At 39.4% G+C, this 17,786-nt stretch overlaps 1 protein-coding gene and 1 long non-coding RNA gene across 2 annotated transcripts in view; both read right to left on the reverse strand.

Annotated features, from left to right (window-relative positions):
- The window catches only part of slc9a5 (solute carrier family 9 member A5), an 82,035-nt gene extending 68,040 nt beyond the window's left edge, over positions 1 to 13,995 (reverse strand). The window contains exon 1 of the mRNA XM_090223361.1: positions 13,371 to 13,995. Coding sequence (XP_090079487.1) covers positions 13,371 to 13,740 — 370 coding nt within the window. The 5' untranslated portion in view covers positions 13,741 to 13,995. The remainder of the gene's footprint in view (positions 1 to 13,370) is intronic.
- A 539-nt stretch (positions 13,996 to 14,534) lies between these two features.
- On the reverse strand, positions 14,535 to 16,113 carry LOC149971500 (uncharacterized). The gene is made up of 2 exons (XR_016492400.1): positions 16,012 to 16,113; positions 14,535 to 15,963 (listed from the first exon to the last, which is right to left on the reverse strand). It is a non-coding gene; the product is annotated as an uncharacterized LOC149971500 (long non-coding RNA).
- Positions 16,114 to 17,786: the final 1,673 nt, after the last annotated feature.

Consider the following 17,786-nt stretch of genomic DNA (forward strand, 5'->3'; position numbering starts at 1 on the left):
AGGGAGAGAGGGAGAAACACTGCAGGGAGAGAGGGAGAAACACTGCAGGGAGAGAGGGAGAAACACTGCAGGGAGAAACACAGCAGGGAGAGAGAGGGAGAAACACTGCAGGGAGAGAGGGAGAAACACAGCAGGGAGAAACACAGCAGGGAGAAACACTGCAGGGAGAAACACTGCAGGGAGAAACACAGCAGGGAAAAAGATAGAGAGAGGATAGAGGGACAGAGAGAGAGGATAGAGAGAGAGGATAGAGGGACAGAGAGAGAGGATAGAGGGACAGAGAGAGAGGATAGAGGGACAGAGAGAGAGGATAGAGGGACAGAGAGAGAGGATAGAGGGACAGAGAGAGAGGATAGAGGGACAGAGATAGAGGGACAGAGAGAGAGGATAGAGGGACAGAGAGAGAGAGGATAGAGGGACAGAGAGACAGAGGATAGAGGGACAGAGAGACAGAGGATAGAGGGACAGAGAGACAGGATAGAGGGACATAGAGAGAGGATAGAGGGACAGAGAGAGAGGACAGAGGGACATAGAGAGAGGATAGAGGGACAGAGAGAGAGGACAGAGGGACAGAGGGAGAGGACAGAGGGACAGAGAGAGAGGACAGAGGGACAGAGAGAGAGAGGACAGAGGGACAGAGAGAGAGGATAGAGGGACAGAGAGAGAGAGGATAGAGGGACAGAGAGACAGAGGATAGAGGGACAGAGAGACAGAGGATAGAGGGACAGAGAGACAGGATAGAGGGACATAGAGAGAGGATAGAGGGACAGAGAGAGAGGACAGAGGGACATAGAGAGAGGATAGAGGGACAGAGAGAGAGGATAGAGGGACAGAGAGAGAGGACAGAGGGACAGAGGGAGAGGACAGAGGGACAGAGAGAGAGGACAGAGGGACAGAGAGAGAGAGGACAGAGGGACAGAGAGAGAGGATAGAGGGACAGAGAGAGAGGATAGAGGGACAGAGAGCGGATAGAGGGACAGAGAGAGAGGATAGAGGGACAGAGAGAGAGAGGATAGAGGGACAGAGAGAGAGGATAGAGGGACAGAGAGAGAGGATAGAGGGACAGAGAGAGAGGATAGAGGGACAGAGAGAGAGGATAGAGGGACAAAGAGAGAGGATAGAGGGACAGAGAGAGAGGTTAGAGGGACAGAGAGAGAGGATAGAGGGACAGAGAGAGAGAGGATAGAGGGACAGAGAAAGAGAGGATAGAGGGACAGAGAGAGAGAGGATAGAGGGACAGAGAGAGAGAGGATAGAGGGACAGAGAGAGAGAGGATAGAGGGACAGAGGGAGAGGATGGAGGGACAGAGAGAGAGGATGGAGGGACAGCGAGAGAGAGAGTTGACATATTGAAGGAGCTGCTAGTCCCATTGTTTGGGTCTCAATGGCTGTGTCAGGCAGCTAAACAATTATTTGTTTTTCTTATCTCTTACCTTTGTTTAGGTATTTTTCTGTAAACTGCATTGTTGGGCTTGTAAGTAAACATTTCACTGTAAGATCTACACCTGTTGTATTCAGAGACGCTAGTAGTACTGGTACAGTAGAGATGGTAGTAGTATTGGTACAGTAGAGATGGTAGTAGTACTGGTACAGTAGAGATGGTAGTAGTATTGGTACTGGTACAGTAGAGATGGTAGTAGTATTGACCACTATGATGTCAGAGACCACTGTGATGTCAGAGACCACTGTGATGTCAGAGACCACTGTGATGTCAGAGACCACGGTGATGTCATAGACCACTGTGATGTCAGAGACCACTGTGATGTCATAGACCACTGTGATGTCAGAGACCACTATAATGTCAGAGACCACTATAATGTCAGAGACCACTGTGATGTCAGAGACCACTGTGATGTCAGAGACCACTATGGTCTCAACCAGACCATTCCAGGTGAAGCTGGTTGACAGAATGCCAAGCGTGGGCAAAGCTGTCATCAAAGGAAAGGGTGGCAACTTTGAAGAATCTCAAATATATTTTGATTTGTTTAACACTTTTTTGGTTACTACATGATTCCATAGGTGTTATTTCATAGTGTTGATGTCATCACTATTATTCTACAATGTAGAAAATAGTAAAAATAAAGAAAAACCCTGGAATGAGTAGGTGTTCTAGAACCCTGGAATGAGTAGGTGTTCTAGAACCCTGGAATGAGTAGGTGTTCTAGAACCCTGGAATGAGTAGGTCCAAACATTTGACTGGTACTGTGTGTGTGTGTGTGTGTGTGTGTGTGTGTGTGTGTTTATAAAGCCATTGATTCTTGAAGAATATAACTTATAAATGCTTAGTGAGCTTAGTTCAACTGTTAAACTCCAACCCAGAATATAAACTGTTTTTCTCCAATGTTTGTAAACAAAGTAAATGTAAACAAACACTGTATAGTAACATGGTTATAACTATAATGTTGACATCATGGATGGTCAGTCCTGTATAGCCTCATAACATGGTTATAACTATAATGTTGACATCATGGATGGTCAGTCCTGTATAGCCTCATAACATGGTTATAACTATAATGTTGATATCATGGATGGTTATAACTATAATGTTGATATCATGGATGGTCAGTCCTGTATAGCCTCATAACATGGTTATAACTATAATGTTGATATCATGGATGGTCAGTCCTGTATAGCCTCATAACATGGTTATAACTATAATGTTGATATCATGGATGGTCAGTCCTGTATAGGCTCATAACATGGTTATAACTATAATGTTGATATCATGGATGGTCCGTCCTGTATAGTCTCATAACATGGTTATAACTATAATGTTGATATCATGGATGGTCAGTCCTGTATAGCCTCATAACATGGTTATAACTATAATGTTGATATCATGGATGGTCAGTCCTGTATAGCCTCATAACATGGTTATAACTATAATGTTGATATCATGGATGGTCAGTCCTGTATAGCCTCATAACATGGTTATAACTATAATGTTGATATCATGGATGGTCAGTCCTGTATAGCCTCATAACATGGTTATAACTATAATGTTGATATCATGGATGGTCCTGTATAGCCTCATAACATGGTTATAACTATAATGTTGATATCATGGATGGTCAGTCCTGTATAGTCTCATAACATGGTTATAACTATAATGTTGATATCATGGATGGTCCTGTATAGCCTCATAACATGGTTATAACTATAATGTTGATATCATGGATGGTCAGTCCTGTATAGTCTCATAACATGGTTATAACTATAATGTTGATATCATGGATGGTCCTGTATAGCCTCATAACATGGTTATAACTATAATATTGATATCATGGATGGTCCTGTATAGCCTCATAACATGGTTATAACTACAATGTTGATATCATGGATGGTCAGTCCTGTATAGCCTCATAACATGGTTATAACTATAATGTTGATATCATGGATGGTCAGTCCTGTATAGCCTCATAACATGGTTATAACTATAATGTTGATATCATGGATGGTCAGTCCTGTATAGTCTCATAACATGGTTATAACTATAATGTTGATATCATGGATGGTCAGTCCTGTATAGCCTCATAACATGGTTATAACTATAATGTTGATATCATGGATGGTCAGTCCTGTATAGCCTCATAACATGGTTATAACTATAGTGTTGATATCATGGATGGTCAGTCCTGTATAGTCTCATAACATGGTTATAACTATAATGTTGATATCATGGATGGTCAGTCCTGTATAGCCTCATAACATGGTTATAACTATAATGTTGATATCATGGATGGTCAGTCCTGTATAGCCTCATAACATGGTTATAACTATAATGTTGATATCATGGATGGTCCTGTATAGCCTCATAACATGGTTATAACTATAATGTTGATATCATGGATGGTCCTGTATAGGCTCATAACATGGTTATAACTATAATGTTGATATCATGGATGGTCAGTCCTGTATAGCCTCATAACATGGTTATAACTATAATGTTGATATCATGGATGGTCCTGTATAGGCTCATAACATGGTTATAACTATAATGTTGATATCATGGATGGTCAGTCCTGTATAGTCTCATAACATGGTTATAACTATAATATTGATATCATGGATGGTCCTGTATAGGCTCATAACATGGTTCTAACTATAGTGTTGATATCATGGATGGTCCTGTATAGGCTCATAACATGGTTATAACTATAATGTTGATATCATGGATGGTCAGTCCTGTATAGCCTCATAACATGGTTATAACTATAATGTTGATATCATGGATGGTCCGTCCTGTATAGTCTCATAACATGGTTATAACTATAATGTTGATATCATGGATGGTCAGTCCTGTATAGCCTCATAACATGGTTATAACTATAATATTGATATCATGGATGGTCAGTCCTGTATAGCCTCATAACATGGTTATAACTATAATGTTGATATCATGGATGGTCAGTCCTGTATAGTCTCATAACATGGTTATAACTATAATGTTGATATCATGGATGGTCCTGTATAGGCTCATAACATGGTTATAACTATAATGTTGATATCATGGATGGTCAGTCCTGTATAGCCTCATAACATGGTTATAACTATAATGTTGATATCATGGATGGTCAGTCCTGTATAGCCTCATAACATGGTTATAACTATAATATTGATATCATGGATGGTCAGTCCTGTATAGCCTCATAACATGGTTATAACTATAATGTTGATATCATGGATGGTCCTGTATAGTCTCATAACATGGTTATAACTATAATGTTGATATCATGGATGGTCAGTCCTGTATAGGCTCATAACATGGTTATAACTATAATGTTGATATCATGGATGGTCCGTCCTGTATAGTCTCATAACATGGTTATAACTATAATGTTGATATCATGGATGGTCAGTCCTGTATAGTCTCATAACATGGTTATAACTATAATGTTGACATCATGGATGGTCAGTCCTGTATAGTCTCATAACATGGTTATAACTATAATGTTGACATCATGGATGGTCAGTCCTGTATAGTCTCATAACATGGTTATAACTATAATGTTGATATCATGGATGGCCAGTCCTGTTTAGCCTCATAACATGGTTATAACTATAATGTTGATATCATGGATGGTCAGTCCTGTATAGCCTCATAACATGGTTATAACTATAATGTTGATATCATGGATGGCCAGTCCTGTATAGCCTCATAACATGGTTATAACTATAATGTTGATATCATGGATGGTCAGTCCTGTATAGGCTCATAACATGGTTATAACTATAATGTTGATATCATGGATGGTCAGTCCTGTATAGCCTCATAACATGGTTATAACTATAATGTTGATATCATGGATGGTCAGTCCTGTATAGGCTCATAACATGGTTATAACTATAATGTTGATATCATGGATGGTCAGTCCTGTATAGTCTCATAACATGGTTATAACTATAATGTTGATATCATGGATGGTCCTGTATAGTCTCATAACATGGTTATAACTATAATGTTGATATCATGGATGGTCAGTCCTGTATAGCCTCATAACATGGTTATAACTATAATGTTGATATCATGGATGGTCCTGTATAGCCTCATAACATGGTTATAACTATAATGTTGACATCATGGATGGTCCTGTATAGCCTCATAACATGGTTATAACTATAATGTTGATATCATGGATGGTCCTGTATAGGCTCATAACATGGTTATAACTATAATGTTGATATCATGGATGGTCAGTCCTGTATAGTCTCATAACATGGTTATAACTATAATGTTGATATCATGGATGGTCAGTCCTGTATAGCCTCATAACATGGTTATAACTATAAAGTTGATATCATGGATGATCAGTCCTGTATAGTCTCATAACATGGTTATAACTATAATGTTGATATCATGGATGGTCAGTCCTGTATAGTCTCATAGCATGGTTATAACTATAATGTTGATATCATGGATGGTCCTGTATAGCCTCATAACATGGTTATAACTATAATGTTGATATCATGGATGGTCAGTCCTGTATAGTCTCATAACATGGTTATAACTATAATGTTGATATCATGGATGGTCAGTCCTGTATAGCCTCATAACATGGTTATAACTATAATGTTGATATCATGGATGGCCAGTCCTGTTTAGCCTCATAACATGGTTATAACTATAATGTTGATATCATGGATGGTCCTGTATAGGCTCATAACATGGTTATAACTATAATGTTGATATCATGGATGGCCAGTCCTGTTTAGCCTCATAACATGGTTATAACTATAATGTTGATATCATGGATGGTCCTGTATAGTCTCATAACATGGTTATAACTATAATGTTGATATCATGGATGGCCAGTCCTGTTTAGCCTCATAACATGGTTATAACTATAATGTTGATATCATGGATGGTCCTGTATAGGCTCATAACATGGTTATAACTATAATGTTGATATCATGGATGGTCAGTCCTGTATAGTCTCATAACATGGTTATAACTACAATGTTGATATCATGGATGGCCAGTCCTGTTTAGCCTCATAACATGGTTATAACTATAATGTTGATATCATGGATGGTCCTGTATAGGCTCATAACATGGTTATAACTATAATGTTGATATCATGGATGGCCAGTCCTGTTTAGCCTCATAACATGGTTATAACTATAATGTTGATATCATGGATGGTCCTGTATAGTCTCATAACATGGTTATAACTATAATGTTGATATCATGGATGGCCAGTCCTGTTTAGCCTCATAACATGGTTATAACTATAATGTTGATATCATGGATGGTCCTGTATAGGCTCATAACATGGTTATAACTATAATGTTGATATCATGGATGGTCAGTCCTGTATAGTCTCATAACATGGTTATAACTACAATGTTGATATCATGGATGGTCAGTCCTGTATAGTCTCATAACATGGTTATAACTATAATGTTGATATCATGGATGGTCAGTCCTGTATAGCCTCATAACATGGTTATAACTATAATGTTGATATCATGGATGGTCAGTCCTGTATAGCCTCATAACATGGTTATAACTATAATGTTGATATCATGGATGGTCAGTCCTGTATAGCCTCATAACATGGTTATAACTATAATGTTGATATCATGGATGGTCCTGTATAGGCTCATAACATGGTTATAACTATAATGTTGATATCATGGATGGTCAGTCCTGTATAGTCTCATAACATGGTTATAACTACAATGTTGATATCATGGATGGTCAGTCCTGTATAGTCTCATAACATGGTTATAACTATAATGTTGATATCATGGATGGTCAGTCCTGTATAGCCTCATAACATGGTTATAACTATAATGTTGATATCATGGATGGTCAGTCCTGTATAGCCTCATAACATGGTTATAACTATAATGTTGATATCATGGATGGTCAGTCCTGTATAGCCTCATAACATGGTTATAACTATAATGTTGATATCATGGATGGTCAGTCCTGTATAGCCTCATAACATGGTTATAACTATAATGTTGATATCATGGATGGTCAGTCCTGTATAGCCTCATAACATGGTTATAACTATAATGTTGATATCATGGATGGTCAGTCCTGTATAGCCTCATAACATGGTTATAACTATAATGTTGATATCATGGATGGTCAGTCCTGTATAGCCTCATAACATGGTTATAACTATAATGTTGATATCATGGATGGTCAGTCCTGTATAGTCTCATAACATGGTTATAACTATAATGTTGATATCATGGATGGTCAGTCCTGTATAGCCTCATAACATGGTTATAATTATAATGTTGATATCATGGATGGTCCTGTATAGTCTCATAACATGGTTATAACTATAATGTTGATATCATGGATGGTCAGTCCTGTATAGTCTCATAACATGGTTATAACTATAATGTTGATATCATGGATGGTCAGTCCTGTATAATGTTGATATCATGGATGGTCAGTCCTGTATAGTCTCATAACATGGTTATAACTATAATGTTGATATCATGGCTGGTCAGTACTTACATCCACAGCTCTGTCTATTAATCTGAGAGTGGATACATTTCTCCAAGCCCCATCCCTCAGCTTTTTACCAAAACAGAGGCGGGGCGGCCGTTTTGTTATTTCCCCTTTAAACAGCTGCATATTATCAAGATGTCATAGTGTCACCAACTAAAAGGTAAACAATAACAAATTCAGCGCATGACATTCATTTATCACATGTAAAATAGCACTTTTCAGTAGTGCTCAAAGCCAATCCATGAGAGCAGCATTTATTTTTCAACCCGAATCAACGAGCCCCAATCAGTTCTCCATGACAACACACTGATAAACAACAGAATGGGACTGGGTCATACTTCCTTAGTTTTACGGGGTTCTGCTCAGGTAAAACTATTCGGCAAACAATAAATCCTATTCTTGAAAATCAAGGGGTATTACATGTATTGGAATGACCGGAATTGATAAAACTTTGGGTTTTTTTTAAATGTAAAGATTTAATTTAATCGTATTATTATTATATGTAGTAGAAAGCGATTGGTTAGAGGAAGCCCACATAACCAACCCATTAAGTAACATGTAACATCCACATACAGTGGGGCAAACAAGTATTTTGTCAGCCACCAAGTGTGCAAGTTCTCCCACTTAAAAAGATGAGAGAGGCCTTATTTTCCACCATAATTTGCAAATAAATTAATAAAAAAATCTTACAATGTGATTTTCTGGATTTTTTTTCTCTAATTTTGTCTGTCATAGTTGAAGTGTACCTATGATGAAAATTACAGGCCTCTCTCATCTTTTTAAGTGGGAGAACTTGCACAATTGGTGGCTGACTAAATACTTTTTTTTGCACCCACTTTACCTAGCTGACCATTACATCTAGAAGGACTTCTCTGTAAATACCTAGCTGACCATTACATCTAGAAGGACTTCTCTGTAAATACCTAGCTGACCATTACATCTAGAAGGACTTCTCTGTAAATACCTAGCTGACCATTACATCTAGAAGGACTTCTCTATAAATACCTAGCTGACCATTACATCTAGAAGGACTTCTCTATAAATACCTAGCTGACCATTACATCTAGAAGGACTTCTCTGTAAATACCTAGCTGACCATTACATCTAGAAGGACTTCTCTGTAAATACCTAGCTGACCATTACATCTAGAAGGACTTCTCTATAAATACCTAGCTGACCATTACATCTAGAAGGACTTCTCTGTAAATACCTAGCTGACCATTACATCTAGAAGGACTTCTCTGTAAATACCTAGCTGACCATTACATCTAGAAGGACTTCTCTGTAAATACCTAGCTGACCATTACATCTAGAAGGACTTCTCTGTAAATACCTAGCTGACCATTACATCTAGAAGGACTTCTCTGTAAATACCTAGCTGACCATTACATCTAGAAGGACTTCTCTATAAATACCTAGCTGACCATTACATCTAGAAGGACTTCTCTGTAAATACCTAGCTGACCATTACATCTAGAAGGACTTCTCTGTAAATACCTAGCTGACCATTACATCTAGAAGGACTTCTCTATAAATACCTAGCTGACCATTACATCTAGAAGGACTTCTCTATAAATACCTAGCTGACCATTACATCTAGAAGGACTTCTCTGTAAATACCTAGCTGACCATTACATCTAGAAGGACTTCTCTGTAAATACCTAGCTGACCATTACATCTAGAAGGACTTCTCTATAAACACCTAGCTGACCATTACATCTAGAAGGACTTCTCTATAAATACCTAGCTGACCATTACATCTAGAAGGACTTCTCTGTAAATACCTAGCTGACCATTACATCTAGAAGGACTTCTCTATAAATACCTAGCTGACCATTACATCTAGAAGGACTTCTCTGTAAATACCTAGCTGACCATTACATCTAGAAGGACTTCTCTGTAAATACCTAGCTGACCATTACATCTAGAAGGACTTCTCTATAAATACCTAGCTGACCATTACATCTAGAAGGACTTCTCTGTAAATACCTAGCTGACCATTACATCTAGAAGGACTTCTCTGTAAATACCTAGCTGACCATTACATCTAGAAGGACTTCTCTATAAATACCTAGCTGACCATTCATCTAGAAGGACTTCTCTATAAATACCTAGCTGACCATTACATCTAGAAGGACTTCTCTATAAATACCTAGCTGACCACTACATCTAGAAGGACTTCTCTGTAAATACCTAGCTGACCATTACATCTAGAAGGACTTCTCTGTAAATACCTAGCTGACCATTACATCTAGAAGGACTTCTCTGTAAATACCTAGCTGACCATTACATCTAGAAGGACTTCTCTGTAAATACCTAGCTGACCATTACATCTAGAAGGACTTCTCTATAAATACCTAGCTGACCATTACATCTAGAAGGACTTCTCTGTAAATACCTAGCTGACCATTACATCTAGAAGGACTTCTCTATAAATACCTAGCTGACCATTACATCTAGAAGGACTTCTCTGTAAATACCTAGCTGACCATTACATCTAGAAGGACTTCTCTATAAATACCTAGCTGACCATTACATCTAGAAGGACTTCTCTGTAAATACCTAGCTGACCATTACATCTAGAAGGACTTCTCTATAAATACCTAGCTGACCATTACATCTAGAAGGACTTCTCTGTAAATACCTAGCTGACCATTACATCTAGAAGGACTTCTCTGTAAATACCTAGCTGACCATTACATCTAGAAGGACTTCTCTGTAAATACCTAGCTGACCATTACATCTAGAAGGACTTCTCTGTAAATACCTAGCTGACCATTACATCTAGAAGGACTTCTCTGTAAATACCTAGCTGACCATTACATCTAGAAGGACTTCTCTATAAATACCTAGCTGACCATTACATCTAGAAGGACTTCTCTATAAATACCTAGCTGACCATTACATCTAGAAGGACTTCTCTGTAAATACCTAGCTGACCATTACATCTAGAAGGACTTCTCTATAAATACCTAGCTGACCATTACATCTAGAAGGACTTCTCTGTAAATACCTAGCTGACCATTACATCTAGAAGGACTTCTCTATAAATACCTAGCTGACCATTACATCTAGAAGGACTTCTCTGTAAATACCTAGCTGACCATTACATCTAGAAGGACTTCTCTATAAATACCTAGCTGACCATTACATCTAGAAGGACTTCTCTGTAAATACCTAGCTGACCATTACATCTAGAAGGACTTCTCTGTAAATACCTAGCTGACCATTACATCTAGAAGGACTTCTCTGTAAATACCTAGCTGACCATTACATCTAGAAGGACTTCTCTGTAAATACCTAGCTGACCATTACATCTAGAAGGACTTCTCTGTAAATACCTAGCTGACCATTACATCTAGAAGGACTTCTCTGTAAATACCTAGCTGACCATTACATCTAGAAGGACTTCTCTATAAATACCTAGCTGACCATTACATCTAGAAGGACTTCTCTATAAATACCTAGCTGACCATTACATCTAGAAGGACTTCTCTGTAAATACCTAGCTGACCATTACATCTAGAAGGACTTCTCTGTAAATATCTAGCTGACCATTACATCTAGAATGACTTCTCTGTAAATACCTAGCTGACCATTACATCTAGAAGGACTTCTCTGTAAATACCTAGCTGACCATTACATCTAGAAGGACTTCTCTGTAAATACCTAGCTGACCATTACATCTAGAAGGACTTCTCTGTAAATACCTAGCTGACCATTACATCTAGAAGGACTTCTCTGTAAATACCTAGCTGATCATTACATCTAGAAGGACTTCTCTATAAATACCTAGCTGACCATTACATCTAGAAGGACTTCTCTGTAAATACCTAGCTGACCATTACATCTAGAAGGACTTCTCTGTAAATACCTAGCTGACCATTACATCTAGAAGGACTTCTCTGTAAATACCTAGCTGACCATTACATCTAGAAGGACTTCTCTATAAATACCTAGCTGACCATTACATCTAGAAGGACTTCTCTATAAATACCTAGCTGACCATTACATCTAGAAGGACTTCTCTATAAACACCTAGCTGACCATTCATCTAGAAGGACTTCTCTGTAAATACCTAGCTGACCATTACATCTAGAAGGACTTCTCTATAAATACCTAGCTGACCATTACATCTAGAAGGACTTCTCTGTAAATACCTAGCTGACCATTACATCTAGAAGGACTTCTCTATAAATACCTAGCTGACCATTCATCTAGAATGACTTCTCTGTAAATACCTAGCTGACCATTACATCTAGAAGGACTTCTCTGTAAATACCTAGCTGACCATTACATCTAGAAGGACTTCTCTATAAATACCTAGCTGACCATTACATCTAGAAGGACTTCTCTGTAAATACCTAGCTGACCATTACATCTAGAAGGACTTCTCTATAAATACCTAGCTGACCATTCATCTAGAAGGACTTCTCTGTAAATACCTAGCTGACCATTACATCTAGAAGGACTTCTCTGTAAATACCTAGCTGACCATTACATCTAGAAGGACTTCTCTGTAAATACCTAGCTGACCATTACATCTAGAAGGACTTCTCTGTAAATACCTAGCTGACCATTACATCTAGAAGGACTTCTCTATAAATACCTAGCTGACCATTACATCTAGAAGGACTTCTCTATAAATACCTAGCTGACCATTACATCTAGAAGGACTTCTCTGTAAATACCTAGCTGACCATTACATCTAGAAGGACTTCTCTATAAATACCTAGCTGACCATTACATCTAGAAGGACTTCTCTGTAAATACCTAGCTGACCATTACATCTAGAAGGACTTCTCTGTAAATACCTAGCTGACCATTACATCTAGAAGGACTTCTCTGTAAATACCTAGCTGACCATTACATCTAGAAGGACTTCTCTGTAAATACCTAGCTGACCATTACATCTAGAAGGACTTCTCTGTAAATACCTAGCTGACCATTACATCTAGAAGGACTTCTCTGTAAATACCTAGCTGACCATTACATCTAGAAGGACTTCTCTGTAAATACCTAGCTGACCATTACATCTAGAAGGACTTCTCTGTAAATACCTAGCTGACCATTACATCTAGAAGGACTTCTCTATAAATACCTAGCTGACCATTACATCTAGAAGGACTTCTCTATAAATACCTAGCTGACCATTACATCTAGAAGGACTTCTCTTTAGTGTCGCTGGTCATTCCTGTTACATCGAACTTTACGTTTAAAATAGTTTAAGATCGTCAAATAGACTAAAACAGCCCTGCATGTGTCATAGCCATATTTACAGGTTTGCTAAAATAGCTTTTATAGACTGCGGGATATCACAAAGATCAAATGGTTGCTTGGTAACTCGGTTATAATGCCAGTACATTCAGAGAATAGGGTCAAATGTCCCCACTTACGGATTTTCGCGACGCTGGCCACCAGGATCCATATAGCGATAATGTAAGGCGTCTGAACATAGCTCCATTCCCACTGCACCATCTGAAACCCCCCGCCGTGGCGGTGCGACTCGCCGCCGTCCTCCGTGGTCGCGGACGGTTCCTCGGCGGACCGGGCCAAGGCAATACCCGGCGAGGCATACTCCTCCCGGGGCTGAACCTGGAAGCGGTCTAGAGAGGTGGTCGGAGAAGCGGGTAGCGACGGACCGCGTTGTCCCCCGCTACGCAGCTCCAGGTCCGGAAGAAACGACGCGTCTGTCGCGGGGAGGTCAGCCGCATCTTTACCGACTACCGAAAGCAGAAGGAGCACAGGCACACTGACGAGGAGCATCTTCCCGTTAAACTCACTCAGCCTCGCGTCATCTTCTATTCTCTCTTTATACACACCACCAAGGGGAGTACCGGAGGTAAGATAAGAAGGACACGACGTAAGGGACGATACCTGTCACCGGTTTACAATATCAACAACACCTCTCTCTCTCTCTCTCTCTCTCTCTTTCACTCTCTCATTAAGCGGTACGCTAGCGGTAACACAGTCGAGCCTCTACCGGCTGGCATAGCCGATCTTGGCACGTGACCCAAACTCTAAGAACCGCTAGGACCGAGCCCCGTTAAAGAGCCATTACATGCGCACGGGCCACAGCAGTGTGCGGATCTAAGAGCTGTCAATGTATTGTTTTTAAAGACGACTACTCCTATCATTCTGTGAAAGATGACTACTCCTGACTATCATTCTGTGAAAGACGACTACTCTTGACCGTAGCATTCTGTGAAAGACGATAGCATCCTGTGAAAGTTTGAGACAGTTTACTACTAGAGCCACAAGGCAAATGTAACCCAACACAATCGCAGTGAAAGAATAACATTGGTACAGTAGACGGTATGCTTGAAGATGTTTATTTTTATTATTCAGTTGGGAAACATATGACAATAAAACACTATTAAAATAAGGATTTCAATTAGACATTATTACAACCATTTGAGCATTTAGTTACAGTTTGCCGTCGCTCCTGTGTCCACACAGACACACACACGGTTCCATAACACGGCCATCGTGTCCCACACAGACTCACACATGGTTCCATAATACAGCCATCGTGTCCCACACAGACACACACATGGTTCCATAACACGGCCATCGTCGTAACAATAGAAAGGCCACTTTAATTCTCTATTTAAAAACATTGTAACAGCAGGCAGAACACTGTGTCGTACAATAGCAGGTTATCTTCATCGGAAGGTTCAAATACATTTCAAACAGGGGTTTAATAAGGAGAAAACATTCAGAGAGGAGGAAGAGGGTTTAATAAGGAGAAAACATTCAGAGAGGAGGAAGAGGGTTTAATAAGGAGAAAACATTCAGAGGAGGAAGAGGGGTTAATAAGGAGAAAACATTCAGAGGAGGAAGAGGGGTTAATAAGGAGAAAACATTCAGAGGAGGAGGAGGGGTTAATAAGGAGAAAACATTCAGAGAGGAGGAAGAGGGGTTAATAAGGAGAAAACATTCAGAGAGGAAGAAGAGGGGTTAATAAGGAGAAAACATTCAGAGAGGAGGAAGAGGGGTTAATAAGGAGAAAACATTCAGAGAGGAGGAAGAGGGGTTAATAAGGAGAAAACATTCAGAGAGGAGGAAGAGGGGTTAATAAGGAGAAAACATTCAGAGAGGAGGAAGAGGGTTTAATAAGGAGAAAACATTCAGAGGAGGAAGAGGGGGGGGGGGGGTATGTTTAACATATGTGCCTCAGAATAGGGTCAGAAGTGGGGTACGTTTTAAAATGGCACCCTTCTCTCCCTACATATTGCAGTACTTTTAAACAGAGCCAAAAGTAGTGTACTACTGTATATAGGGAATAGGGTGCGATATGGGACACAGTGGTGGAACTACTGTATATAGGGAATAGGGTGCGATATGGGACTGTATATAGGGAATAGGGTGTGATTTAGGACTGTATATAGGGAATAGGGTGTGATTTGGGACACCGGCGTGGAACTACTGTATATAGGGAATAGGGTGTGATATGGGACTGTATATAGGGAATAGGGTGTGATATGGGACTGTATATAGGGAATAGGGTGTGATTTGGGACTGTATATAGGGAATAGGGTGTGATTTGGGACACCGGCGTGGAACTACTGTATATAGGGAATAGGGTGTGATATGGGACTGTATATAGGGAATAGGGTGTGATATGGGACACAGCTGTGGAGTACATATATCTACAGGAAATAGTGAATGTGTAAACAACATGCAGTACTCATTCACCTAGAATAAACACACCTCAATACACACAGGTATTACCAACTCAATACACACAGGTATTAACAACTCAATACACACAGGTACACACACCTCTATACACACAGTTATTAACAACTCAATACACACAGGTATTAACAACTCAATACACACAGGTACACACACCTCTATACACACAGGTATTAACACCTCAATACACACAGGTATACACACAGGTAGACACACCTCAATACACACAGGTATACACACACCTCTATACACACAGGTATTAACAACTCAATACACACAGGTACACACCTCCATACACACAGGTATTAACAACTCAATACACACAGGTATACACACACCTCTATACACACAGGTATTAACAACTCAATACACACAGGTACACACATCTCTATACACACAGGTAGACACACTTCAATACACACAGGTAGACACACAGGTATACACACCTCAATACACACAGGTACACACATCTCTATACACACCTCAATACACACAGGTAGACACACTTCAATACACACAGGTAGACACACAGGTATACACACCTCAATACACACAGGTAGACACACAGGTAACACACAGGTATACACACAGGTATTAACAATTCAATACACAGGTACACACACAGGTATACACACACAGGTACAGACACCTGTACTCAATTCAACTACCGGTAGTGAACACGTGATCAGAAATAGTGAAGTCATGACAGCATTATCCTTGCTATTGTATCATACCCCACCTCCCTGTGCAAATAGGCAAATGTCTTTATTCTGTATGTATCATAGTCACAACCTCCTTCACAACACTGCCCTTAAAGGATTGCATTTAGAAAAGAGATCTACATGACCAGAGGTTGTTCTATATGACCAGAGGTTGTTCTATATGACCAGAGGTTGTTCTATATGACCAGAGGTTGTTCTATATGACCAGAGGTTGTTCTACATGACCAGAGGTTGTTCTATACTGTTCTATATGACCAGAGGTTGTTCTATACTGTTCTATATGACCAGAGGTTGTTCTATACTGTTCTATATGACCAGAGGTTGTTCTATATGACCAGATGTTGTTCTATATGACCTGAGGTTGTTCTATACTGTTCTACATGACCAGAGGTTGTTCTATACTGTTCTACATGACCAGAGGTTGTTCTATACTGTTCTACATGACCAGAGGTTGTTCTATATGACCAGAGGTTGTTCTATATGACCAGAGGTTGTTCTATACTGTTCTACATGACCAGAGGTTGTTCTAAACTGTTCTATATGACCAGAGGTTGTTCTAAACTGTTCTACATGACCAGAGGTTGTTCTATATGACCAGAGGTTGTTCTATACTGTTCTACATGACCAGAGGTTGTTCTATACTGTTCTATATGACCAGAGGTTGTTCTAAACTGTTCTACATGACCAGAGGTTGTTCTATACTGTTCTATATGACCAGAGGTTGTTCTAAACTGTTCTATATGACCAGAGGTTGTTCTATATGACCAGAGGTTGTTCTATACTGTTCTACATGACCAGAGGTTGTTCTATATGACCAGAGGTTGTTCTATACTGTTCTACATGACCAGAGGTTGTTCTATACTGTTCTATATGACCAGAGGTTGTTCTAAACTGTTCTATATGACCAGAGGTTGTTCTATATGACCAGAGGTTGTTCTATACTGTTCTACATGACCAGAGGTTGTTCTATACTGTTCTATATGACCAGAGGTTGTTCTAAACTGTTCTACATGACCAGAGGTTGTTCTATACTGTTCTACATGACCAGAGGTTGTTCTATATGACCAGAGGTTGTTCTACATGACCAGAGGTTGTTCTATACTGTTCTATATGACCAGAGGTTGTTCTATACTGTTCTACATGACCAGAGGTTGTTCTATACTGTTCTATATGACCAGAGGTTGTTCTATACTGTTCTACATGACCAGAGGTTGTTCTATATGACCAGAGGTTGTTCTACATGACCAGAGGTTGTTCTATATGACCAGAGGTTGTTCTATATGACCAGAGGTTGTTCTATATGACCAGAGGTTGTTCTACATGACCAGAGGTTGTTCTATACTGTTCTACATGACCAGAGGTTGTTCTACATGACCAGAGGTTGTTCTA

Source organism: Oncorhynchus mykiss, chromosome 26 (assembly GCF_057628025.1).
Source record: "Oncorhynchus mykiss isolate SJ-2025 chromosome 26, ASM5762802v1, whole genome shotgun sequence".
Classification (NCBI taxonomy): Eukaryota; Metazoa; Chordata; class Actinopteri; order Salmoniformes; family Salmonidae; genus Oncorhynchus; species Oncorhynchus mykiss.